At 47.7% G+C, this 26,956-nt stretch overlaps 1 protein-coding gene across 2 annotated transcripts; it reads right to left on the bottom strand.

Moving 5' to 3' along the window:
* Positions 1-26,231, bottom strand: TSPAN33 (tetraspanin 33). 2 transcript variants are annotated; one of them, XM_010346251.3, is made up of 8 exons: positions 25,865-26,231; positions 7,428-7,485; positions 6,644-6,771; positions 6,244-6,318; positions 4,276-4,371; positions 1,914-2,042; positions 1,260-1,421; positions 1-1,047 (listed from the first exon to the last, which is right to left on the bottom strand). In XM_010346251.3, the coding sequence occupies exons 1-8, from the start codon at positions 25,964-25,966 to the stop codon at positions 946-948; spliced, it is 852 nt and encodes a 283-aa protein (XP_010344553.2). In that variant the 5' UTR covers positions 25,967-26,231; the 3' UTR covers positions 1-945. The 2 variants fall into 2 exon arrangements, with proteins under 2 accessions (XP_010344553.2, XP_039328987.1); XM_039473053.2 differs by having other exon boundaries at positions 6,644-6,768; positions 25,865-26,221.
* Between the last annotated feature and the right edge of the window lie 725 nt (positions 26,232-26,956).

A 26,956-nucleotide genomic window follows, 5' to 3' on the forward strand; every position in this document is an offset into this window, starting at 1 on the left:
TAGCCCAGGTCAACACGCTTTTATTGCCACTTCAGGCTCCCCCCGCGTCCCAGCAAGATGCCTGCCTCTTACCCTGTAGGAATACTGAGCTCCGGTGCAGGGGAATGGGGTGGGAGTGTTACCACTTCTCTGCACCCTGCCAAGTTAAAGAAAACTCTGCTTGCTGGAGACGGAGAGCCAGACAGGGAGGAACTCAAGGGCACGCATGGCTCAGTCCCACTTCTGACTGCAGAGTACAGGGACCAGGGTTCCACACTTTTTTCGAAAGGGGTTGGGTGGGGAAGAATTTGGCTGCTGTAGTACCCCGTGCCCTTGCTGCCATGCTTCCATGGAAATGAAGGCGGGGCAGGATGTAGCTCACTCTGACTACCTGGGAGGATGGCAGGGCAGGCATTTGGTAAACAGATCCCCCCTCCACGCCTGCCTAGCCCTTAGGGCTGTCCCCAGTCGACCCCCGGGCAGACTCTCCGCTGCCTGCTCCACTCCCTTCCCTTCTGGAGCTGGTATCATGCCACGTGGACTCCAGGCAGGGCTGCTAGTGCCACTCTCCACAGCCAGGTCTCACTGGCACGTTGAGATCTAAGTCTGTCCACCAAGCTCAAGAGCAGTGCTGATGGTGTTGCCTGGTGAAAAGGCAGCAGCAGGGGCCCCAACTCTCTGTGCAACTGCTGTTTCCCAAACAAAACTGAAAACATAAATCCAAACATTTAAGGGTATAACTCTCGCACAGTGCGGAGGGAGAGGACGGGAGAGAGGAGGCGCATCCTCCTGAGACCCGAGTCACCTGTGCACCCTGCCTTCTGCCCATCTGGAGTTTCCTCTTCCCACTGGGCTGTCACTGGGGGGCTGGAATCCAAGTCTCCATTTGGGGCTGTTCTCAGCACCCGCTGCTGTTGGTTGATGAAGCTTGCCGGTTGCCATGGTGAGGAGGTGCAGGATGGATTGTCAGTACCATGGGTCAGCTCGGTGCTGCTGGTTATAGAGCTGTAGCTTGATCTGATCTTTGATCTGATTCACTAGGATCTGGGACAGCAGAATTCCCACCAGCTGGGAGAGGCAAGAAGGAATTGGACCCTTAGCAATGAGTGATGGCCTTGATTTCCCTGGCTTCATCTTCCCAGTGCGGTCGGCACTATCCCTTTCCCTACCCCTCAGCCATGTCAGTGCCTGACACCCTCGCTGAGTCCCAGGTGCCTTCCCCAAAACAAAGGAGTCTTTACAGAGTGTGTGGGACCCAGAAGTCTCACAGGGTAAGTTACCTGGGGGATGGCCAGGCCTAGAGCCACACCACCAAGTAAGAAAAGGTTGCTGTGTATCCAGTTGACCAACTTGTCAATACAGCCATTGGTGTAGATGACTTTGCTAGCTTCCACGTAGTCAAAGGCCTGCATACCTTGGCCACACATAGTGTTGATCACTGCCTGGGGAAAGAGTTAAAAAGCCAGTTAGGACTCCCATTCCCATTACTTTTTGTTTGGGGCCTTAGCTGATGGGCTTCCCACCCTTTCTAAACTCCTAAATGGTCAGAGAATATATGTGGAGGATGCTGAGTTGGAAGGTGCTAAATGCAGACTTCCCTTCCTCTGAAAGGTCAGGGTCCAGGTCTCTTTGCTCTGGGTGGCAGAATAATCTGTACAACAAACCCCTAAGACACAAGTTTACCTATGTAACAAACCTGCACAGGTACTGACTCTGACCTTAAAAGTTAAACCTGTCCCTTCTGAATTCCATGTGGGCTACAGGAGTGTGAGGTTAACAGAAGCATCAAATTGGGGTGAAGAAAGACACCTGACAGCTGTCCCACACAACTAATCAGTTAAGCTACAAGATGGGGATTCCGAGTAGGAGCTGCTCCCATGAGAGAGCGACTCAGCTGGCGGCCCAGGAAGAAATGCGGCGGGATGCTGGCTCACCTGGTCAGGGGTAGGCAAGCAACAGGAGTAAGGCACAGAGCAGCGCTCTCGGCTGGGGTTGTCTTCCGAGCAGTTGAAATACATGTTCTGGGACCAGTCCTTGTAGGAAATCCCTCCACAGCAGCTAAACTGCAACAAAATCCCCCAGAGGTTAAGACTCACCCACCCCTCACACTGAGGTGACCAGGGAAATTCTCAGAGCCACCAAAAGTCTACAGCAGGCGTCTCCAAACTTTTTACACAGGGGGCCAGTTCACTGTCCCTCAGACCGTTGGAGGGCCGCCACATACTGTGCTCCTTTCACTGACCACCAATGAAAGAGGTGCGCCTTCCTGAAGTGCGGCGGGGGGCTGGAGAAATGGCCTCAGGGGGCCGCATGCGGCTCGCGGGCAGGCCGTAGTTTGGGGACACCTGGTCTATGGCATGCTTCCACTGGGAACTTTGTTTAAACACAGCCTTAAACTTTGAGCTCCAGCTTCCCAGTTGCCATCACCTGAAGATAGTCTCACTTCTTAATTTCTATTGCTTTGTATATCTTGTTATGAATTACTACTATGCTTGTTGGTATTACAGTTGTACATATATTTTCTTTTATATATTCGGCTATGATCTTCTTGAGAGAAGTTTCTGGCTTTATAGGCAAATGGAAGTGTTTAAAAGTATGGGCTGAAATAAAGGATCAGTGCTGAAAAACTTCCCTGAAAGATAGAGAAAACACAGGAGAGGAATCTTCAATATTGTGAGTCCATCATTACTCCATGAGAGCAAACTGGATCTCAAAGTCAAGTGTCTATCACACCAGAGGAAGGGGAACTCAGGATTTGTCTCAAAAGCACTTTTACTTAAAACTTAACTTTTTTATTTTTAAGATTTATTTATTTATTTTGTCACCAGGCTGCACTGCAGTGCAGTGGTGTAATCTTGGCTCACTGCAATCTCAGCCAATTGAGGTAGGGTTCAAGCAATTCCCCTGCTCAGCCTCCTGAGTAGCTGGGACTACAGGTATGCACCACCACAACTGGCTAATTTTGTGTGTTTTAGCAAAGACAGGGTTTTACCATGTTGGCCAGGCTGACCTTGTGATCCGCCCGCCTCAGCCTCCCAAAGTGCCAGGATTATAGGCGTGAGCCACTGCGCCTGGCCATATTTTTTACTTATTTATTTTTGAGACAGAGTCTCTGTCGCCCAAGCTGAAGGGCAATGGCACAATCTTGGCTCACTGGAACCTCCACTTCCCATATTGAAGCTGTTCTCATACCTCAGCCTCCTGAGTAGATGGGAGGACAGGCATTCACCACCAAACCTGGCTACTTTTCGTATTTTCAGTTGAGATGGGGTTTTACCATGTTGGGCCAGGCCAGTCTCAAACTCCTCACCTCAAATGATCTGCTTGCCTTGGACTCCCAAACTGCTGGGATTACAGGCATAAGCCATCATGCCTGGCCTAAATGTTAACTTTTGATTCATAGCAGCCTTGTTCCCAACAGCCAAACAGTGGAAGCAACCCTTGTCTCCACTGGTGAATGAATGGATAAACAAAATGTGGCATATATATACAATGGAATATTATTCAGTCTTAAAAAGGAAATTGTGGCACATGCTACAACAGAGATGAAACTTGAAGACATGCTAAGTGAAATAAGCCACTCAAAAAAGGATTAATACTGTAAATCCATTCATGTGAGGTACCTAGAGTTATCAAATTCAGACAAAAAGCAGAATAGTGGTTGCTTGGGAAGAGGAAAATGGGGCATTAGTGTTTAATGGATACAGAGTTTGAAGAGAGGAAAATGGGGAGTTAGTGTTTGATGGATACAGAGTATCAGCTGGGGAAGATGAGCTCTGGAGATGGTGGTGGTTGCACAACAACAACTGAAGATACTTCATGCCACGGATCCGTATGCTTAAAAATGGTAAATTTTACACTGTGTACATTTTATCGCAATTTTTAAAATGCAACTTTCTTTTTTTTTAGACTAGTCAAGTGCAGCAGTGAGAAGGGGGAAAGAGTAGAACAAGGAGTTAGATCTGTAGTTGACTGTGAACAATCAAGTCAGATAACTCACTACCTTCACACCAGCCTAAAATGTCACTTTTGAAGAGGTCATATTTAAGAATCTGCTCAGTTCCTCATCCCACTCTAGGTAACCACATATAATACAGTAGATTACTATATATACTGTTCTGTGTCTTTAAAAGTATGTTTAAAGCACTCTGCTATGTATGCCTTTTTGCCAAACCCCTTCACAGAAGCTATTACCTGGCGGGTAACCAAGAGCCCCACAGGTACAGAGAGTGAGGCGTCTCTTGGAATGACGTTCACTTTTATCCACAGTCCTCCAGACCACTGGTGGACCCATACCTTTTTCTGGCCAAAATCAATGAGGTTCTGCAGATCCAGGTCATCTCGATAGTGCACAATGGCATTGTTGATGATCTCACTCACTTTCCCTCGAGCCTGCCGGAGACATGGGCAAGGAATCAGAACACAGGACTAATCCCTAATTTGCTCCTTCCTGCAAAAATTACAGTAGACAGGGATCATCTTTCTTCTTCTTCTTTTTGTGTTTTTTTTTTTTTTTTTTTTTTGAGAGATGGAATTTTGCTCGTTTTCCAGGCTGGAGTGCAATGGTGCAATCTCAGCTCACCACAACCTCCGCCTCCCGGGTTCAAGCGATTCTTCCTCAGCCTCCCAAGTAGCTGGGGTTACAGGCATGCATCACCATGCCTGGCTAATTTTGTATTTTTAGTAGAGACGGGGTTTCTCCATGTTGGTCAGGCTGGTCTCAAACTCTGGACCTCAGGTGATCCACCCGCCTTGGCCTCCCAAAGTGCTGGGATTATAGGCGTGAGCCATCGCACCTGGCCAGGGATCATCCTTCTTAACTGAGTTTGCCTTGAAGTCAGAATAGAGTCCCAATGGTGGAAAACAGCCAGTTCCGTTCTAAAGCCTATCCATCCCAGGGCCCTCAGGTACCAGTGGGCAGCAGAAATGTTGGACCTGCTGTTGAAGCTTTTCAGAGACACATCAAGATATTCCAATGTGTATCTACCTCTGAATGGTATTATCACAAAATACTTGTCGACTGATGAAAACAAACTAATTTTTAATTTTTTAGCAGAAAGTAGCTTACTGAGCTGAGGCACTGCCCTCTAGTGGACATGAGATAATTACATCTCTTTAGATTCAAAACATCTATTTAATACATTATTTCAGGATCTTACTAAGCCAGAAGGACTAGGAAATTTGGAATTAACTCAGTGGCTCCCGATTTCATAATTTTCTTTTCTTTTTTTTTTTTTTTGAGATATACAGTTTCACTCTGTCAACCAGGCTGGAGTGTACTGGTGCGATCTCAGCTCACTGCAACCTCTTCTCCTGGGTTCAAGCCATTCTTGTGCCTTAGCCTCCTGACACCCAGCTAATTTTTTTGGTGTTTTTTTAGTAGAGACAGGATTTCGCCATGTTGGCCGTGTTGGACTTGAACTCCTGACCTCAAGTGATCCACCCGCCTTGGCCTTCCAAAATGCTGGGATTACAGGCGTGAGCCACTGCGCCCGGCCTGATTTCATAATTTTCTACCATGGTCCCTTCCTTCCTGCTCCACTACTTAAATTTTCCTTCCATAGTCCTGTACTCTGCCCTTAGCAATCATCTGTCTTTTGGGAAAGGCATTCCGGTTCTTAATTAAAAGGACTGTCACTGAATGGCAGACCACTTCCATATATGGCAAGCATTATTCACAATCTTGTCTTAAGCCAAGCATGGTGGCACATGACTGTAATTTCAGAAACTTAGGAGATGGAGGCAGGAGGATCACTGGAGCCCAGGAGTTCAAGGCCAGCCTGAGCAACCTAGTGAAACTCCCATCTCTTAACAAAAAAAAACCACCAACCAAAAAAAAACAAAAGCAAAGACAAAACAAAACCCAAAACAAAATCTTTTCTTTCCTCCTTCCTTCTTCTGTTTATCTCAATAAACAATTTTTAAAAGAAATAAGAGGCTCTTCATATTATCAGTGGTCCATTTGATTACTGAGTTTGATGCTGTCATTTGCTTTTAGAGTTTCTAAATCATTTTTTGTGTTTGTATAATTTACTTCCCTGTTAGCTTCTCAGACTGTCAGAGGAAAGCACCTTATGATTTTGAAATTCTCCTCAAATACGATGCGCTTACAGGCCATTCATTCATCCCTAATGAACCTTTCCACGGCCGATGTTTCTCAGGGGAAGGAGAGCGGTGGTTAATTAACCAGGCTAAACATGGGCAGGAACTCTCCTTCCTCCCTCTGGGCCACACGTGAAGAGGCCTCCCAGCTCCCAGTGTTACCTTGTCTGAGAAGACAAAGCCCAGGATCCCAGCGGCCAGCTGCAGCAGGAACACGGCGGTGAGGCAGAGGGAGAACTGTGGAGCAGCAGGAAGAGGAGGCGTCTGGGACCAGTCAGGGCAGCAGCACCCCCCACCCAGGGCCATGGGGATGTTGGGAGCTGTCGGGCAATTCTCCCAGATGCCCCACACATGAGAAAGACAGCTGCCTCTAGGACACTGTCCTGGGGGTGACCACCATGTGCTGGGTCACCTGGGCTGAGCTCTGCACTGAGGAGTGTACAGCACAGGCCTGGGGGTGGATGGGACGAGGAAGCCAAAGGGCCGTAAGAATGGCACCAGGAGGCTAAGAGGCATGATGGGGAGGGACCAGGGTCTTTCCAGAGGGGCCTTGACCACTCACCGTCTGCAGGAGGCAGATGTTCTCACGGAGGGACCCAATGCAGCCACAGAAGGTGAGCAAGAACATGAGGACGCCTACCACGATCAGCAGGATGGCAGGGTCTACCGCCAGGCAGGCTAGGGCTGCTTCTGGGGGAGAAGTCGGCCCTCAGACTGAGCCTGGTGCCCACTGAGAAACCACAGATGGGATGGGAGGGTACCCCCAAACTGTTCTCCTTCCCCTGGTGGAGGAATCTCTAGTATGGTCGGATGAAGGCCAAGAGGAGGCAGTACCCCTGTCCCACCGGGAGAACCAAAAGGGCCCAGAAGGGCTGTGGCATTTAATTTGAGATACTAAAGAAATAAAAACCTTTATTCCTGGGCTTAAGAGAGGAGACGCTTTCACTCCAGAACAGAATCAGAATGGCATTAGGCTCACCAACTTTATAGATTCTGTTTCCTAGAAACTTGTGTGGTGAAAGAGGAACGGTGATTGGGTTTCTCCAGGACAGAGTTAGGGAGGGGCTAAAGCCCTTGATGACATTCTGCTTCCAGGGGCTTACCGTCTTTCTTAGACACTTCCTAAGCCTCAAATATAGATATATCCTGGGAGACTCAGAGGGGCTCAGGGAAATCCAGGGGAACTGGCATGGGGGGTTCTGACACCTAAGTAAACTATGGAGATCTGGCTCCAGGGAGGCTGCCTTCTTTAGCCCCATAGCTTATGTGTGAGGGCCAGGCTGAAGGAGGCAGACCGGGAAGGGCATGGCACAAGGTGGGAGCAGGAAGGGAGAGCTCCAGCTCACCTGCATGCTTCATCAGCCGAGCGTAGACACCCACAGCCACCATCACCATGGAAATCACCTGTGGAGACGGGGAAAGAGCCAGAGCCTGAGACTCTGGAAACCAGAGAAACCAGAGACTCTGGAAACAGTTATGTTGTGAGGCAGACATTATGCCCATTTTATGGATGAAGAAATTAAAGCAATCCAAGGTTAATACTGAACAATGATTAAGAATATGGGCTTCGTAGCCAGGCACAGTGGCTCACGCCTGTAATCCTAGCACTTTGGGAGGCTGAGGCGGGCAGATCACGAGGTCAGGAGATCAAGACCATCCTGGCCAACATGGTGAAACCCTGTCTCTACTAAAAATACAAAAATTAACTTGGTGTGGTGGCATGTGCCTATCTATAATCCCAGCTCCTCGGGAGGCTGAGGCAGGAGAATCGCTTGAACCTGGGAGGCAGAGGTTGCAGTGAGCCGAGATTGTACCACTGCACTCCAGCCTGGTGACAGAGCAAGACTCCATCTCAAAAAAAAAAAAAAAGAATACGGGCTTTAGTCTGGGCATTTTGGGAGGCCAAGGCAGGAGGATCAACTTGAGGCCAGGAGTTTGTGACCAGCTGGAACAACATAGTGAGAGCTTGTCTCTAAAAAAAAAAAAAAAAAAAAATTAGCTGGGTGCAGTGGTGTGCACCTGTAGTCCCAGCTACTCAGGGCGCTAAGGCAGGAGGAGGGTTTGAACACAGGAGAGCAAGGCTGCAGTGAGCTGTGACTATGCCATGGCACTCCAGACTGGGCAACAGAGTGAGACCTTGCCTCTAAAAAATTAAAGTAGGCTGGCGTAGTGCTTCGTGCCAGTAATCCTAGCACTTTGGGAGGCCGAGGCAGGTGGATCACCTGAGGTCAGGAGTTCAAGACCAGCCTGACCAACATGGAGAAACCTTTTCTCTACTAAATATACACAATTAGCCGGGTATCATGGGCATGCCTGTAATCCCAGCTACTTGGGAGGCTGAGGCAGGAGAATCGCTTGAACCTGGGAGGTGAAGGTTGTGGTGAGCTGAGGTTGTGCCATTAGACTCCAGCCTAGGCAACAAGAGCAAAACTCTTGTCTCAAAAAAAAAAAAAAAATTAAAGTAAAAATTAAAAAGAACCCGGCTTTAGAGCAAGTCAAACTTGGGCACACATAGGGCAAATTTCTGAGCCTCAGTTTCAGTATCTGAAGATGGGAAGTAAGAACAAACAACTGATAAGATTACTGAGAAGCAAATCATGCATGGGAAGCATGTAACACAATGCCTGACAATCAATGTTATCTAGCATTATTAATAGCTAACTTCCCCAGGGTCACATAGAAATGGAAAAGTTTTGAATTCGAATCTATCTTCATCAAAGCATCAAAGGGCAGTTGTTGTTGTTTTTTTTTTTTCTTTTTTCTTTTTTCTTTTTGGAGACAGAGTCTCACTCTGTTGCTCAGGCTGGAGTGCAGTGGTGCAATCTTGGCTCTGCAATCTCTGCCTCCCGGGTTCAAGCAATTCTCCTGCCTCAGCCTTCCAAGTAGCTGGGACCACAGGCATGCGTCACCATGTCCGGCTAATTTTTTTTTCGTATTTTTAGTAGAGACGGATTTCATCATGTTAGCCAGGCTGGTCTCGATCTTCTGACCTTGTGATCCACCTGCCTTGGCCTCCCAAAGTGCTGGGATTACACGCCTGTAATCCCAGCACCTGGCCTAAAGGGTGGGTTTTGTACCTAAAGCAGGCCTGGGCGGTTGCATACTTCCAGCTTTCCAACCCTCTTAGAGGTCAACATCATGTCAAGTACGAAAAGAAAGTGTACTCCAATGTGAAGGACTGTGTGTGAGTGTGTGTGCGTAAGCACTGGAACTGCCTTGGCAAAGGAACCTTTATCTTCACAAACTCTGATTCCAGTGTGGAGGAACAGAGAGGAGTTTAGCTCCTGCAAATTTCCTGAGAGAAGAAACCCATCAGAGACTAATAGGAGACTCCAAAGGGGCTTTATCTGCCCCTACCCACCCCACAGGCCTCCAAGGGCACAGGGCAGCCCTGGTGCGTACTTCCCTTGGCTACCCTTTCTTTGTGCCCAGTCTCCAGGCTGGTGCTAAGCAGCAGCTGGCTGTTGCCATGGCAACAGATGGGCCCAAGCTCTGGCAGCAGAGAGTTCTCAGCAGCAGGGACTTGACCAACTCAGTGGGGAAGGAGATGGCTGGCTAGACACCACTGTTCTGCAAGATAGAAAGCAGCTGGAAAGAGCCACCGTGGGGCTTTGGTGGGAGAAGGGAGCTGGGCCCCCAGAACAGGTAATAGGGTCAGATGAGTCCCTCAGTACAAAGACATTTTTCCCTGTAGGCCTCCTTGTTGAAGGTCCTCTGCCATCTGGCAGGGGAGGGCAGGTGTATTCAGCAGTAAATGGCAAACCATTATCTAAAACCAGCTCTTCCAGGACCCTTCTCTGCCTGTATGTACAGCCCCCTTTTTTTGGGGGGTGGGGGAGCAGGGTCTCATATGCTGTTGCTCAGACTGCAGTGCAGGGGCACAATAATAGCTCATTTCAGCCTTGACCTCCTGGGCTCAATTAATCCTCCCACTCTAGCCTTGCAAAGTGCTGGGATTACAGGTGTGAGTCACTGCACCCAGCCAGCCACACTGTCTTCCTACCCCACAGCATTTGACCATGCCTCTAACTCAGGGCCCAGAGTATTATTTGCCAGCCTTCATACTCTTTGTCTAGGAGGGAGGGAGCTGCTAGCAGAGCTGCAGGTGCCAGCTGGCGCTTTGTCCCACAGCAAGGCCAGGCTCAGGGAACATGGGGGAGGCGGGGAAACCATACGATAGAGATGCCAGTCATCCCCCAGGCCTGGTAGCCAGTCCTCCGCCAGAGTGAGCGAACATCTCTGTCTGCCCTTCAAAGCCAATTACAGTTCTTAGTGTCATTTTACTGAACTATTGAAAAAAAAGTCATCTTACTGAACTATAAAAAAATGTGGGCCGGGCGCGGTGGCTCAAGCCTGTAATCCCAGCACTTTGGGAGGCTGAGGCGGGTGGATCACGAGGTCAAGAGATAGAGACCATCCTGGTCAACATGGCGAAACCCCGTCTCTACTAAAAATACAAAAAATTAGCTGGGCATGGTGGCACGTGCCTGTAATTCCAGCTACTCAGGAGGCTGAGGCAGGAGAATTGCCTGAACCCAGGAGGCGGAGGTTGCGGTGAGCCGAGATCGCGCCATTGCACTCCAGCCTGGGTAACAACAGCGAAACTCCGTCTCAAAAAAAAAAAAAAAAAAATGTATCCACTCCTGATTTCTGTTGCTCCCAGGCCCCTCATTATTTTTCATGTTAAATTTTCACCAGGGTGTATAACTTTCCACAAAGATGGTCTCTGATTACATGGTAGCACAACTAAAACAAGAAAGTCCAAACAAGCACTATTCACAATAGCAAAGGCATGGAATCAACCTAAATGCCCACCAACGGTAGACGGGATAAAGAAAATGTGGGGCTGGGTGGGGCACGGCGGCTCACAGGGCCAAGGATCTAGAGCCACAGATGCAGGTTACATTAAAATCAAGATTAGGGCTGGGCATGGTGGCTCACACCTGTAATCCCAGCACTTTGGGAGGCTGAGGTGGGTGGATCACAAGGTCAGGAGTTTGAGACCAGCCTGGCCAACATGGTGAAACCCCATCTCTACTAAAAATACAAAAATTAGTAGGAAGCGGTGGCACATGCCTATAGTCCCAGCTACTTGTGAGTCTGAGGCAGGAGAATCGCTTGAACCTGAGCGGCAGAGGTTGCAGTGAGCTGAGATCATGCCACTGCATTCCAGCCTGGCAACAGAGCGAGACTCCATCTTAAAAAAAAAAAAAAAAAAAAGAAAATGTGGTGCATCATACACACCATGGAATACTATGCAGCCATAAAAAAGAATGAAATAAATGTCCTCTGCAGCAACATGGATACAGCTGGAGGCCATCATCCTAGGCAGATTAACCCAGGAGCAGAAAACCAAATTCCGTGTGTTCTCACTTGTAAGTGGGAGCTAAACATTGAGTACACATGGACACATGTACTTGAGAGTGAAGGGTAGGAAGTGGGAGAGGATGGAAAACTACATATGCTTATTACCTGGGTTATGAAATATCACCCCTGTGACACCCAATTTACCTATATAACAAACCTGCACGTGTACCTCCAAACCTAAAATAAAAGGTGAAAAAATGGGCAAAATAAAGAGATGCCACATATCATAGAGTAAGTTAACTCTATTTATGAGCCTGCAATGACAGCAGTTGCTCTATCTCTATCTATAGCAGGTACAATAACGTCCCCTCAAAGGTGGCCATGTCCTAATTCCTGGAATGTGAATGTGAATGTGTTACCTTACATGGCCAAAGGAACTTTGCAAATGTGATTAAGAATTTTGAGATAGGGAGATTATCCCTGAGGACTGAATACAATCATAAAAGACCTTCTAAGAAGAAGGCTAGAGGGCCAGAGTCAGAGAAGGAGATGACAATGGAGCCAGAGGCTGACTGCTGTGGTGCCATGGATCGAGGAATGTGGGCCACCTCTAAAAGCCGGAGGAGGCGAGGAGGCGAGTTCCACCTAGCACTTCCTGTAGGAATGTAGTGATTTTTAGCCCAGTGAGACTGTTTGATTTTAGCCCGGTAAGACCCATTTTGGACTTCTGGTCACCAGAAATATAAGAAAATTAATTTGTGTTGTTTTAAGCCATTAAATTTGTGGTCATTTGTTACAGCAGCAGCAGGAAACTAATACACTATCCAAATCCAGTTCATCCACTGCTATGCAGATGGTACATTGAGGACCTATAATTTATGTGTTATAAGGTAAAGGGACAAAAGCATTTATACCTGAAAGCATATGCTTGACTTTGGCTGCCATTAGAATTGCCTAGGACTTAGGGTTATGGGGGAGAGGCTTAAAAAACTGCTCATGTTGGCCGGGCTCGGTGGCTCAAGCCTGTAATCCCAGCACTTTGGGAGGCCGAGGCCGGTGGATCACGAGGTCAAGAGATGGAGACCATCCTGGTCAACATGGTGAAACCCCGTCTCTACTAAAAATACAAACAATTAGCTGGGCATGGTGGCGTGTGCCTGTAATCCCAGCTACTCAGGAGGCTGAGGCAGGAGGATCGCCTGAATCCAGGAGGCGGAGGTTGTGGTGAGCCAAGATCGCGCCATTGCACTCCAGCCTGGGTAACAAGAGTGAAACTCCGTCTAAAAAACAACAACAACAACAACAACAACAACAACAACAACTGCTAATGTCTAGGCTGCATCTGAAACCAAGTCAATCAGAATCTTTGGCATTGGGACCAACAGTATTTCTGAATGTGTTCTAGGTTATTCCAATATGCAGCCAATTTTGAGAACCTACAAGCCTAAAGGACAATCAGCCAGGGATCTAGAGCCATAGATGCAGGCTACATTCAAATCAAGATTAGGGCCGGGCATGATGGCTCACTCCTGTAATCCCAGCACTCTGGGAGGCTGAGGTGGATGGATCACGAGGTCAGGAAATCGAGACCATCCTAGCCAACATGGTGAAACCCCGTCTCTATTAAAAATACAAAAACTAGCTGGGCACAGTGGCAGGCACCTGTAACCCCAGCTACTCAGGAGGCTGAAGCAGGAGAATAGCTTGACCAGGGAGGCGGAGGTTGCAGTGAGCCAAGATCACACCACTGCGCTCTAGCCTGGCAAAAGAGAGAGACTCCATCTCACCAAAAGAAAAAGAAAATCAAGATTAAGTCTTTAATTTTATTATTATACTTAATATGATCATTAATGATGTCCTCCCTTGAGCTCTCAAATTCTGCATTTCACAGCTTGACCTTGCCAACTCCCATTCCTGCCCCCACTTTCTACCCTGGATTCCTCAAAGTTACTGCCACTCCTAAGTTAGTGCTGCTGCTGTTAATGGCATCACATTTGAAGGTGACCAGAACTTTAGAAATGGGTTTGCCACTCACCTCTTTTTATAGATTAGGCCAAAAGAGTGGAAGCAACACTCAGCCAAGTGCAAATGGATGCAGTGACAACATCTAGACTAAAGCCAACTTCCCAATCTCATTCTGGGACTCTTTCCACTATGTCAGTATTTTCTGTAAAATCCTTATAGCACCTCACAGTATCACGAATGACCTCCTTTCACATTGAAGACGGAGATAAAGACATTTATCTTCTTTGGATAGCTTTTCACATTCTGACTAGAATGAAGCCTGACTGGAAACTTTTAAGAGCTAGATACAATTTTAAAAATGGCTGGGCCAGGCTCAGTGGCCCACACCTATAATCCCAACATTTTGGAAGGCCAAGGTGGGTGGATTACGAGATCAGGAGTTTGAGACCAACCTGGCCAATATGGTGAAACCCTATCTCTACTAAAAATATAAAAAATAAAAAATAAATTGGCTGGGAGTGGTGATGGGTGCCTGTAGTCCCAGCTACTCAGAATGACGAGGCAGAAGAATTGCTTGAACCCAGGAGGTGGAAGTTGCAGTGAGCAAGACTGTGTCACTGCACTCCAGCTGGGGTGGCAAAGCAAGACTCTGCCTCAAAAAATAAATAAATAAATAAATAAATAAATAAATAAATAAATAAAAATAACAAAAATAAAATGGCTGAGTATAGCTTTTAGTAAAATGTATGTTCCTGAAAAGCTGTCAGTCAAATTATATAAAATAATTTGCACACACCAGTACCATGATCCCCATGTAAGGTGAGTGATCACCTTGTAATCAAAATAGCCATCCCCTGGGCTCCTTGGAGAAATGGCTGATTCTAGGATGGAGGCAGGAAAGGCACAGGTGAGCCTAGAAAATCTTGTAGTGCCCCAAAGAAAGGAAATGCTCACAAAGAAACAAAAATGAATCCCCCACATCACTACCCCCATCAATGTGAGCATCCCAAAGGGACACAGAAGCCAACTGAAAGAGCTCTCAATGGCCAAGCCTAGAACAATTTGAGCATCAAAATAAAGAAGTATTGAATTATTACCCAAAATGTAAAATACATGTCTGTGGGCGCATACTGATATAAATAAATGACTTATTGGAGAATAGTGGAGAAAAGACAAATCTCCCATGTAGAATTTCAAATAATCCATGTAGGAACTCCATCCTCAAGGAGGTAGAGCTTAACTCCTCACTCCTTCAGTGCAGACTGTGCACAGCGACTTTCTTCCAAAAAGCACAGTGTGGAACATGGGGGATAGGCTAACTCTAAGTGGAGGAACCTGATAAACACTGCTTCATCCAGGCAATCGAGGCCAACACCCACACGGATCATGTTGCTGAATCAATGCTATGATATGATACGATGTGATGAAAATGGCAATTTACTTCTGTGATCTTCCTTCCCAAATCCATAACCCCAGTATTATAATGATAAGAAAAACAGCAGGCAGGTTCCAATAAAGGGACATGCTACAAAATACCTGACCAGCACTCCCCAAAACTGTCAACGTCATCAAAAACAAGGTAAGTCTAGGAAACCGTCAGAGCCAAGAGGAACCTAAGGAGACATGACAACTAAATGTAATGTAGGGCAGAAGGTGATGGCTCACACCTGTAATCCCAGAACTTTGGTAGGTTGAGGTGGGAGGATGGTTTGAGCCCAGGAGTTTGAGACCAGCCTAGGCAACATAGTAAAACCTCATCTCTACAAAAAATAAAATAAAAATCATCTGGGCATGGTGGTACACACCTGTAGTCCCAGCTACTTGGGAGGCTAAGATGGCAGGATTGCTTGAGCCCAGGAGGTCAAGGCTGCAGTGAGCCATGATCGTGCCACTGTATTCCAGCCTGGGCAACACAGCAAGACTCTGTCTCAAAAGAAAGAAAGAAGGAAAAAAGTAATGTAGCATCCTGAATAGGATTCTGGAACAGAAAGATAGTAAATAAAAATGAAAAAAAAAAAAAACAGTAAAGTGTAGACCATAATGATAATGCTATTAATTGCTATTAATTGCAAAAAATATATCATACTAATGTGCTAGTAACAGGGAAAACTGAGTATGGGATATATGGGAACTCTCAATAATATTTTTAAATGTTTTAAATTGATATATGTAAATTATACATATTTATGGGGTACATGTGACATTTTGATACATGTGTACAAAGTGTAATGATCAAATCAGGGTATTTGGAACAGCCAGCACCTTGAAAATTTATCATTTATCATTTCTTTGTGTTAGGAACATTTTTAATCTATTTTGAAAAACACAATATATTGTTGTTAACTATAGTCACCCTGCTGTGCTGTTGAACACAAGAACTTACTCCTTCCATGTAACCGTATGTTTGTACCTATGAACCAGACTCTTTTTATCCTTCTGCCCCTGGATCCCAGCCTCTGGTAATTATCATTCTATTCTCTACTTCTATGAGTTTCACTTTTTAAGCTGTCAAATATGAGGGAGAACATGCAATAGTTGTCTTTGTGTGCCCAGCTTATTTCACTTAACATAATGACTTCCAGTTCCATCTATGTTGCGAATGACAGGATTTATGCTTTTTTTAAGGGATGAATAATATCCCATTATGTATATGAACCCTATTTTCTGTATCCATTCATTTGTACATGGACACTTTAGGTGATTCCATCTCTTGGCTATTGTGAAGAGTGCTGCAGTAACATAGGAGTGCAGATGTCTCTTCAACGGATTCTTTTCCTTTGGATAAACAGTAGTGGGATTGCTGGATTGTCCAGTATTTCTATTTTTGGAGAAATGTCCATATCTGTACTATCTTCTTAATTTTTCTGTTAGAAGAAAACTGTTCTTAAAAAAGTCTATTAACCTCCCACCCAATTTGTTACTGTATATATATATATATATATATACACACACACACATATACACACACATATATTTTGAGATAGAGTTTCAAAATAAAAAAAGAAAAAACAAAAAAACAAAGAAAATTTAAAAAGAAATAAGACCAAAAAAAAAGAAAGAAAGAAAAACAAAACAAAAACAAAGACACAGCATTTTGCTTTTGTTGCCCAGGCTGGAGTGGAATGGCACGATCTCTGCTCACTGCAACCACCGCCTGTCAGGTTCAAGCAATTCTCTTGCCTTAGCCTCCCAAGAGGCTGGGATTACGATGTGCCACCATACTCTGCTAATTTTGTATTTTTAATAGAGACGGGATTTCACCATGTTGGCCAGGCTGGTTTTGAACTTCTGACCTCAGGTGACCCACCTGCCTCAGCCTACCAAAGTGCTGGGATCACAGGCATGAACCACCGAGCCCAGCCTACACATTTTTTAATATTAGATTTTCATAAAATAGGGTTCACTTGCATACAGTTTTACAAACTTAAATCTGAGTGATTTCCCATCAATCACACCAAAACTTAAGGCAGTGGATCTTCCCTCCCAGCCCGCCAACAGACAAGGTCTCACTCTTGTGTTGCTCAAGAGGGCAGTGGCACAATCCTATCTCATGGCAGCCTCGACCTCTTGGGCTCAAGAGATTCTCCTGCCTCAGCCTCCTGAGTATAAGCACATGCCACCACGCTTACCTAATTTTATAAGTTTTTGTAGAGATAGGATCTTGCTAGGTTGCCCAGGCTGGTCTTGAACTCCTGGCCTGTGATGATCTTCCTACATTGGTCTCCCAAAGTGCTGGGATTATTAACACCCACCCCCTCATCATAGGCATGAGCCACCATGCTTGGCTAAGGTAGTAAATCTTAAAACTCTTCAAGTGACAGAGCACTGGGAAATCACAGTGCTCTGTCGGTGTACATTACAGATTTTGCCATATTCTTCTTTTTTTTTTTTTCTAGGCAGGATCTTGCTCTGTCACCCAGTGGCACAACCATGGCTCACTGTAGCTTTGACCTCCTGGGCTCAAGCAATCCTCCTGCCTCAGCCTCCTGAGTTGCTGGGACTACAGGCACATGGCACCATACTGGACTAATTTTTTAGTTTTTTTGTAGAGACAGGGTTTCACTATATTGCCCAGGCTGGTCTGGAACTCCTGGATTCAAGTGATCCACCTGCCATGGCCTCCCAAAGTGCTGGGACTGCAAGTATGAGCCACTGTGCCTGACCTCTTTTTAAAACTTTAATACACTATTATTGTGACCTAATTTACAGTCCATATGTAAGTTTCCCCAATTATCCCCCAAATGTCCTTACAAAGAACCTTGTTTTTTTGTTTCTTATCCAGGATCCAATCAAGGATCACCCATTTAGAGATTAAATCTCCTTTAGCCTGGAACAGTCTCTTGGCTTTAATTCTTTTCTCTTTAATTTTCTTCCTTTGTTTTTGGTCTTTAAGACACTGACTTTAAAATTTATGGTAAAATACATGTGACGCAAAATGTATCATTTTAGCCATTTTATACTATACAGTTCAGTGGCCTTCAGTACATTCACATGGCTGTGCAATCATCACCACAATCAGGGTGCAGTGCTTTTTCAACACCCCAAATAGAAACCTGTACCCACAAAACAGTCACTCCCCATTCCCACTGCCTCCAGCTCCTGCTAAGCACAGATCTGCTTTTGGTCTCTATGGATTTGCCTATTCTGGACATTTTCTGTCATTGGAATCACATACTATGTGGCCCTCTGTGTCTGGCTTCTTTTACTTAGCAGAATGTTTTCAAGGTTCATCCATGTTGTAGCATGTGTTACAACTTCATTTCCTGTTTTGTTTTGTTTTGTTTTGTTTTTTGAGACGGAGTCTCACTCTGTTGCCTAGGCTGGAGTGCAGTGGTATGATCTCAGCTCACTGCAACTTCCACTTCCCAGGTTCATGCAATTCTTATGCCTCAGCCTCCCGAGTAGCTGTGATTACAGGTGCCCGCCACCACATCTGACTAATTTTTGTATTTTTGGTAGAGGGGTGGTTTCACCATGTTGGCCAGGCTGGTCTTGAACTCCTGACCTCAAGTGATCCACCCACTGTGGCCTCCCAAAGTGCTGGGATTACAGGCATGAGCCCCTGCACCTGGCCAACTTCATTTCCTTTTATCACTGAATAATACTTGGTTGTGTGACTGTAACACAATTGTTTATCCATTCCTCCATTGGTGAATGTTGCGCTGTTTCTGCCTTTTGGCTGTTGTAGATAGTAGTGCTGTAAACACTTGTGTACAAGGTCTTGTGTGAATACATGCTTTCAACGTTTTCTATACCTAGGAATTGCGGGTCATATGGTAATTCTATGTTTAATTTTTTTTTTCTTTTTTTAGGAGGAGTTTTGCTCTGTCGCCAGGTTGGAGTGCAGTGGCGTCATCTCAGCTCATTGCAACCTCCACCTCCTGGTTCAAGTGATTCTCCTACCTCAGCCTCCTGAGTAGCTGGGATTACAGGCGTGCACCACCATGCCCAGCTAATTTTTTGTATTTTTAGTAGAGATGGGGTTTCACCATGTTGGCCAAGATGGTCTCGATCTGTTGACCTTGTGATACACCTGCCTCAGCCTCCCAAAGTGCTGGGATTACAGGCGTGAGTCACCACACTGAATCAACAATGACATTGTTTGTGTCTTGGCCAACTGTTTTGCAGAATGTCCCTTGTTTTGGATTTATTTGGTTATTTCCTCATAGTTAGGTTCAGATTATACATTTTTGACAGGAATATTACATAGATACTGCTGTGACCATCTCACTGTATCACGTGAAGAGGCAAAACCCATTAATTTTTATTACAGAAATAAGGAACAATTTTACTAAGAGATGTGGCTGCTGGACACGTCTCATAAAACAACACAGGAAATACTCTAAATTGTTTCCTACTTTTCCATAATAGTTACTACTTGTCCTCTTCCGTTTGCCTTTTGTTAGCACCTGCAGGCAGATAAGCAGCTGCAGGTACTAATGTTCATGGAGAAAGAAGAAAATGAAGAAAATTCTCTTATCGTGACTTTTTTTCTTGCAAATTGGGAAAAAAGAGTCATGATTTGATGATTATGAGGAAAAACCCTTATTCTAGCCCATAGGACAGTACTTCAGGGCCATCAGTAATAAGAGAGGAAGGTTGTGAGGAAGTTCCTGAACAAAGGTTGTTCTCCTGGCTCTTATGCCCAAATGCCAATAATTACAGGCAAATTAGCTCCCAGAGTCCATCTCTACTGGATTACATTTAAGACCAAGGTAGGGCAGGGCATGGTGGCTCATGCCTGTAATCCTACCACTTTGGGAGGCTGAAGGGGGAAGATAGCTTGAGGCCAGGATTTGAAGATCAGCCTAGGCAACATAGTGAGACCAGTCTCTTAAAAAAAAAATTAGCTGGGTTTGGTGATGCATGCCTGTAGTCTGAGCTACTCAACAGGGTGAGGTAGGAGGACTGCTTGAGCCCAGGCAGTCGAAGCTCTAGTGAGCTGTGATCCCATCACTGCACTCCAACCTGGGTTAAAGAGCAAGACCATGTCTCTAAACAAACAAATGAACAAATAAATACATAAATAAAAATTTTAAACGACTGAGGTGGTTTGACAAGCCTGGAGGAGCAGAGCTAGGGAAGGCCCCCGGAGACAACGGTGGGGTTCTGTTCCTGGGATAGATAGGAAATTTCTCCACAAAGTAAAAAATATCAAGCCACTCGGTGGCTCAAGCCTGTAATCCCAGCACTTTGGGAGGCCGAGGCAGGTGGATCACAAGGTCAAGAAATCGAAACCATCCCAGTCAACATGGTGAAACCCTGTCTCTACTAAAAATACAAAACATTAGCTGGGCATGGTGGTGCGTGCCTGTAATCCCAGCTACTCAGGAGTCTGAGGCAGGAGAATTGCCTGAACCCAGGAGGCGGAGGTTGCGGTGAGCCGAGATCACGCCATTGCACTCCAGCCTGGGTAACAAGAGTGAAACTCTGTCTCAAAAAAAATAAAAATAAAAATAAAATAAAAATATCAAGCCACTAATAATGACTGTCTCCTGCTTAGCTTTTGTTCTTTTCTCTTTAATTTTCTTCCTTTGTTTTTTGTCTTCCTTCATTATGATGGGAATGTGAGCAAAGAGGGCTGAGCAAAGGCTGGCCCTTCCCTAGCTGAGTCCTGGTCTGCTTACCACCCTCTCTCCTCCTCCCTGGAGGAGCACTCAGCCTCACTCTCCACATCCACCCCCAGCAGGTGACTTCTAGGAGCATTTACAGGGACAGTAGTGGCAGTACCTTTTGTTGAGTGTTAAGGACAGGTGCTGGGCTAAACACTGTCTCTTTAATTCCGACCACAAACCCAAGAGATTGTTAGGATCTCATTTTATAGAGCTGCTGTTCGGACAGTTCCAGTAACTTTCCCCACTTCACTTGGCTAGTGCATGGCTGAAGTGGGACTGGAACCTAGGTCTTGATGACCCACAGCCTTATGAGCTCAGCCACTTGGCTGCCTTCCTATCTCTGCCTCCCAGCGCCCCCTGGAATCTTGCATGTTCACCTCAGCCATCATGGGAGGTGGGAAGCAGTTGCCTGTGGTTCCCTTTGGGGAGTAGCTGATAATCTCCAAACCGGCTGGGGTTCAGGCAGGGGAAGGAAGATAGCAGCTGGCAGGGGGTGGGAGGTGGAGGGACAGGGTGCCAGCAGGTCCCAGGAGGTGGCTCAGAGGGAAGTCTTTGGAACAGCACTCTGAAAAGGGAAGGCACAGTGCTGGCACAAGGAGGCCCCCCCTCTACCGGCACAGCCTCCAGGGAAAGCCCTAGCCTTGTCTGTCTTCCATAGTCCAAAGTCCAAGCTGCAAGAAGCGCTGGAGCCCCACTGCCACAAGGTCCACGCATCCTCCGTAGAATCTCTTTCCCTCCTCTTTTGAAGGTGATGGTGGGGACAGCTGAAGGTAGAGTGCTTCCCTGTGTCGCAATCAAAACCCTGTTTCTGCTCAGAGGGAAGTGGGCAAGGCAGTGGTCTCTACCTCTGGTTTCTCAGTCCTCCCTCCCCTTATATCTGGATGAGATCAAAGAACTTTTGGCCTGCTGGTCTCAGAGCAGGGCCACCTCTCTCCCTGCCCATGGTCTTTCTGTGGTCCCCATGGCACTGCTGTCCTGGGTGTCTGAGGTGGCAGCTGTCCATGTGAGGCTGGCTCTCAGCACTCTCCTTCTGGATTGGGAGGCACTGTCCCTCTGGAGTGGAGGAGTCCACAGGGCTCCTTCCACACCAATGTCTGGGGCCAGGCCTTTGGCATTTCCTCAGGCCATGGCTGGCTTAGTTCTTCGGAGGTTAAGAAAGAGGAAGGGAGGTCTGCAAGGGATCGCAGTAAATAAACATTCCAACTCACAGCCCTGGAGGGACTGGCCCAGCACTAGCATCCTACCAAGATCTGAGAGGCGCTCTGTGTTTTCTTTTCTTCTTTTTAAAGGCTGCCTGAACTATGGTTTCCTACTTGGTACGAGGCAAACAGAACTGCTGGGGAGTTAAGGAGGTGTGCATGTGACCTGCATAGCAAAGCAGATGGTGCTCATCTTCATTTCCCATATTTTGTAATTTTTGTTGTTTTTATAAAAAGCATCTAACTACCCTCAGTTATTGAAGCCAGCCAAGTCTATGGGGAAGACAGAGGGGAGGAAGATTATAGGCTCTGCCTCCTAGTGTATTTGGAAGTATAGGAGGAAGGGATTGGATGGGAGGAAGGGATTGGATGGCAGAAAGGGCTTCGGTCACTTACAAGACGTTTTTGCCTAGCTTGACGCCTCGTTACTTCCTCACGGTTTTTGAGCCAGGCGAAAAGAGATGGTGCTGTGAGTGGTCTGGGGTTATTCTGAGTGTCCAAGGACTCCAAAACAGTAGTCCTGGATGGGAGAGTGGATTTCTTGAAGAAGATGCCCCACCAGTGGCTTGGATCAGCCTAGGGAAGACCTGGATGGGGGTCCATATATGTGGCAGTGGAAGTGAGAAAATCCGGACACCGTAGACGTAAGTATACATGGCTCTGGGGAGGGGATGGCTGCCATGTTTCTGACCTGGCTAGAGGGAGGGGTTGCCAGGCCACCAGACTCGTCGCAGAGGAGAACACAGTTGGGTGCCTCATCACCAAGCATGCTCAAAGACCCCAGGTTGAGCTGCACCTTGACAGGCCAGTGTCCATAAGGGAGGGAGGACAGGTATCATGCCTCTATCCCATGGGGTTTGCTCTCTTACTTGCCATCCAATAAACATTCAATAAGTACCCAATTTCTGCCAAACACAGCTGGGCACCAGGAATCCAGAAATGAATAGGGCTGTGCCCACCCTTGAGAGCCCAAAATCTAGAGAGGTAGATGGAGAAATGAACACAATTGCCGCACAGGTAAAGGATGTGATAATCAAAGTACACAGAAGGTGCCATGGGAGCCCTAAGGCATGGCCACCAAGGAAACCTGGGCTGAGACACAGGGGCCAGAGGTCTGAGCTTCTGGGCTCTGCCTGACTCAAAAGCCAGCCAACTGCTGCCCTGAGCGGGAGAAGGACCAGTGAGGAAGGAGGTGGGCGGCACCAAATATTCCTGACAACACATGGCCAAACTGATAAAGCAGGCACCCTCTGCACAGAGCTGTCCTGCAGAGGGAGGTGAGGAGAGGCAGCTGCTCTGTAATCACTCTACCTGATACAAACACAACATCTCGGCCACGGAATCCCAAGTCAGTAACCCAGCAACACAATTCTGGGAAGAAAATCAGAACTCCCAGGTCAAAGAGGAAGTGAGATTTGAAACAAGAACTGTACGAATAGGTCCCAGTCCCCAAAAATCCATTAGCTTTCTGAGTCAGACTCCAAATGCCCCAAGAGTCAGGGCTTCTAGAGCAACAGCAGAGATGGCCACCATCATGGCCTGCACCACTGAGTGCGAGCCCAGAGGATGCCAGACACCTTCCTAGTGGGTTCCAGGCATGGACACAAACACCACTGCCATGCCACAACTCCAGAAGCTGGCCAGAGGTGCTTCCCGGGCAGAAGAGGGGAATTTGATTAGGATGGTGGAAGTCTACAAAAAAGAAATCATGGGAACCAGTATCTGTAGAGGGGTTAGGAAGAAAGATGGCCCCCTGATCTGGGGAAGCAGCCTTGTCTCCTCAGCGGCCCTTGTATGGAATATACCTGTGCAGCACTGGGTTTGGGGGAGAAGGGACATTCAATAACACCGGTAAAGTACTGTCCCCTTAGGAAGGGCAGTCAGGACACAGGGAGAGTCATCCTTCGATCCGGCTCCAGGTCTTAAAGAAAGAAAACAGTCCCCAAAATGATTCATTCATCTTTAAATAGTTCACTGAGGCAGAAATTTTTTCTCCTTTAGAGGAGAAAGACTAAGGTCAGAGAGATGGATACATTGGCTTAGGGTCACACAGTAAGTTGGTGCCAAAATGACGCTGGGCCTCTTGTCCTTCAGCGTGCTATTTCTAGAGCCTCTGATTTTTATGAGTCTACTGTAGGGCCAAGAAGGGGTTCTATTCTAATTTGAGGTGGTGCTAGCTTGGCTAGCCAGGTCTTGTGACCTTGAATCAAGTATTTTTACCAAGGTAAATGGGTCTGTGGAGCCAAACTATCTCCTGGCTGAGATCTCTCAAAGACATTTGTCTGCTGAAAGGAGGGTAGGGTGGACGTAGGCAGTAGGGAAGCTCGAAAAAAAGATGACCAGAACACAAGTGTAACAGATGCACCCAGCTGTTGTCACTGGTGAGCACAGACAAGGGTGGGGTGCCGATGGCTCCAAGGGAGACAGTCCTGGCAGATAAAGGAGGCCAGAGTGACGACCCAAAGTCCCTGAGATGCTAGTGCTGACTCCAAGGATGGCATGTCACTGGCCTTTCACACTCAGTGAGCACAGAGGAGACTTGACTGGTGCTTGCCCCTAGGTGTGGAGTCCCTTAGAACATCCCCCAGCACTGGCAGAATGGTAAGGGATTTTCTTCTGTTCTTCCCTAACCTTCAGCTGAAGCAGAACGTAGACCATGGGAACCTGAATTGACTGGTAAACTACTAATACTGCCAATACCCCAGCTACAGCAGCAGCCATCTGTGCCGAGGACTTCCCCCAGAGGTACTGTGGTTCAGTAGAAAGGTCACCAGACCAAGTCTGCTAACCAGCTGTTGGACCTTGGACAAAAGGTTTAACATCTCTGTGCTTTCATTTCCTACATTTTATGTACATAAACGCAGATGCTGGACAAGATGTCTTCTAAAAAATTTTTCCAGTTCTAAAACTGAGCATTCGATAGGAGCCCAAGTTTCATTTTCCCCAGGAGTATGACGGCTGAGTGCGCTGTCATCGCCACCCTCTGAGGTTTCTCTCATTTGTCCCAACAGGCCAGCATTTATGTGCTTTGCGTCTGCACTTCACCCCACGGGCCTTGTGTAACCCTTCCAGCAAATGGCTTAGATGTCTGTTCTGCTCCCTCTGCTAGGAAACATATTTTAGACTCAGTTCTTCCCTCCTGCAAGTCTGAACTTTAGGTCTCCTTCTGAAGTGGGCAAGGCTGGTGGGCTCCAGGAGCAGCAGCTCTGGTGTCATAGGAGCCAGACGAGGAGGTGAATGAGGGAAGGACGTCCCTATGTACTCATATTCCAGGACCTCCAGGACTCTGGCCACAAAACAGGGTCGAGCTAGCATTGTATGATCTGGTTCAGCTCAATTCTCAGCTTCAGCAGTCTTTCTGCCACCCCGATCACATTGGGTTGGATTTGTGGGGGAGAGAGCTAAGGCCTGCAGACATGAACATACATGCTTAGGTTGGTCGAGTCAACAATGAGTGGCAGAGTGGGGTAGGAATCCAGGTGTCCAGAGTCCCAACCCGTTACTTTTTCCACTTCCCCCGCTCCAACCAGAAGATTCTGAAAGGACCCCTGGCTTTCCAGCCCAACACGAGGTCCTGTTTAAAGACGTTGGTGACTGTCAGGTTCCAGGGGTGAAGTCTGGTCCTGAGAAGGTTGGTGGGGAGGGGGACAAAGTTTGGGGCAGTGCTGTAATGGGAAAGGCATCTGAACCTGGAGGCCTGACTTTGGGGCAGTGGGTGATAAGCGGGGGTAGATGAGGCCTGCAAAAGGAAGAGATGACGCCCATAACCCAACCTCTCTGAGGCGGTGGGGAGAGAGGTTTGGGTTTTTCCTTCCTCTTCTCTCTTTGCCAGGCGGGCCTCTATCCCCAGGCCTGAAAGTTACCCCCCGCCCCCAACCCCCATCATAAGTGTGCCAGTGGGTTTGCCTTGGGCCAACAGGCTCCCCCAAACCCAGCTTTCTAGCCTGGCACAGACCCTCCTCCGATGCCCGGAGAATACCCATCAGTCTTCACGGATTCCCTGGCATACCCTCCTCCCTCCAACGCCCCCTGCAGACGAGGCGCCCGGGTGCCGTCCCCTCCCCAGGATGAATTCCCCCAAAGTGCCGTCAGCCCACAAAACTCGGCAGTGCGGATCCCGCGCGCTGACACCCCGGGCCGGCCCTCCGACCCGCGGGGGGACCCCGCCGCCCAAGTGCCCTCGACCCCGAGACTCACCCAGAAAAGCATGTTGAAGAAGAAGAGCAGGTATTTCACCAGCGGGCTGACGAAGGAGAACTCCTCCCCGGAGGCTCCCTGCGCCCCTTGTCTCCGGGCCATGGCCCCGCCGCCGCCGCCCCCGGGGGCCTATCTTCCAGCGGCGGCCGACCGGCCTGTGCGCCCCGCGCCCGGGGGCATGAGCCGCGCCGCGCGGGTGCCCGGCCGGCGTGGGAGCTGCGCCGCGGCGGGAGGCGCCCAAGCCGGGGGGCCGGGAGCGGACCGGGCTGGCGAACCGCGCCTGGAGCCGCCGGAGCCGCGGTGGGCAGCGCGAGCAGCCGAGACTCCGCCGCGGCCGCAGGACCAGCCCGGCCAGCCCGGCGCCCAGGAAACCCGGCCCGCCCCCGGCCGCCCATTGGCGCGGCGTCTGGAGCCCGACTTCCCATTGGCTCACGGCTGATGTCACTAAGTATCCAGACATCCCTCTCCACCGAGAGTCGGGGGAGACACCTGTTCTGTGAGGGACAACTTGTTAAAGGGTCAGCGGTTCTGCCTCCCCCCTTGCTCGAAGGGAAAACATCCAGGCTGCAGCTGCTCAAAGGAACAAGAATGAGGAGAAGGAATGCACCGTGCATCCCACACCCACGTCCTCTGCCCAGTTGCTGTGCACATATGCAAACACACATACATTAAAATCAACAAGTACGCACACCGTGTGTTGAGCAATGCGCCGAAAGCTCTGGGAACACGAGAAAACAGAAACAATCCCCGGGGGCTGACAATAAAATCAGGGAGACAAAACTAACCTACATGTAATAATTAGACTAAGAATAGATGTGATCCTTTTTAGTAACTACGTATGTTAAAGGCTTATTTCAAAAGCTCTATAACCCAACCGTGGAAATTTGGAAACATCACCGCCAATCCCGCCGTCCTTTCATTGCTGTGTCAATTCCCGACCCCGCAGTCCCTCTCTCCCTTGGTCTATTTGCACACACCGTTTTAAACATGCTGATCCGGCACACACAGGTCGAGTGCAGTCTTGCTGGTGAATATACTGTGCTGGCTGCCCTAAGTAGCACAAGCGTGAACCTCGGGGAGGGATCTGATTCT

The sequence above is a fragment of the Saimiri boliviensis genome, chromosome 10, assembly GCF_048565385.1.
Source record: "Saimiri boliviensis isolate mSaiBol1 chromosome 10, mSaiBol1.pri, whole genome shotgun sequence".
NCBI lineage: Eukaryota > Metazoa > Chordata > Mammalia > Primates > Cebidae > Saimiri > Saimiri boliviensis.

Excerpts from the sequence above, each read along its gene's own strand:
- TSPAN33 (XM_010346251.3), bottom strand. The coding sequence starts at position 25,966 with ATGGCCCGGAGACAAGGGGCGCAGGGAGCCTCCGGGGAGGAGTTCTCC. Across the intron at positions 7,486-25,864 it reads TCTTCAACATGCTTTTCTGG|GTGATTTCCATGGTGATGGT; the intron begins GTGAGTCTCGGG and ends CCGTCTCCACAG. Across the intron at positions 1,422-1,913 it reads GCTTGCCTACCCCTGACCAG|GCAGTGATCAACACTATGTG; the intron begins GTGAGCCAGCAT and ends CTCTTTCCCCAG.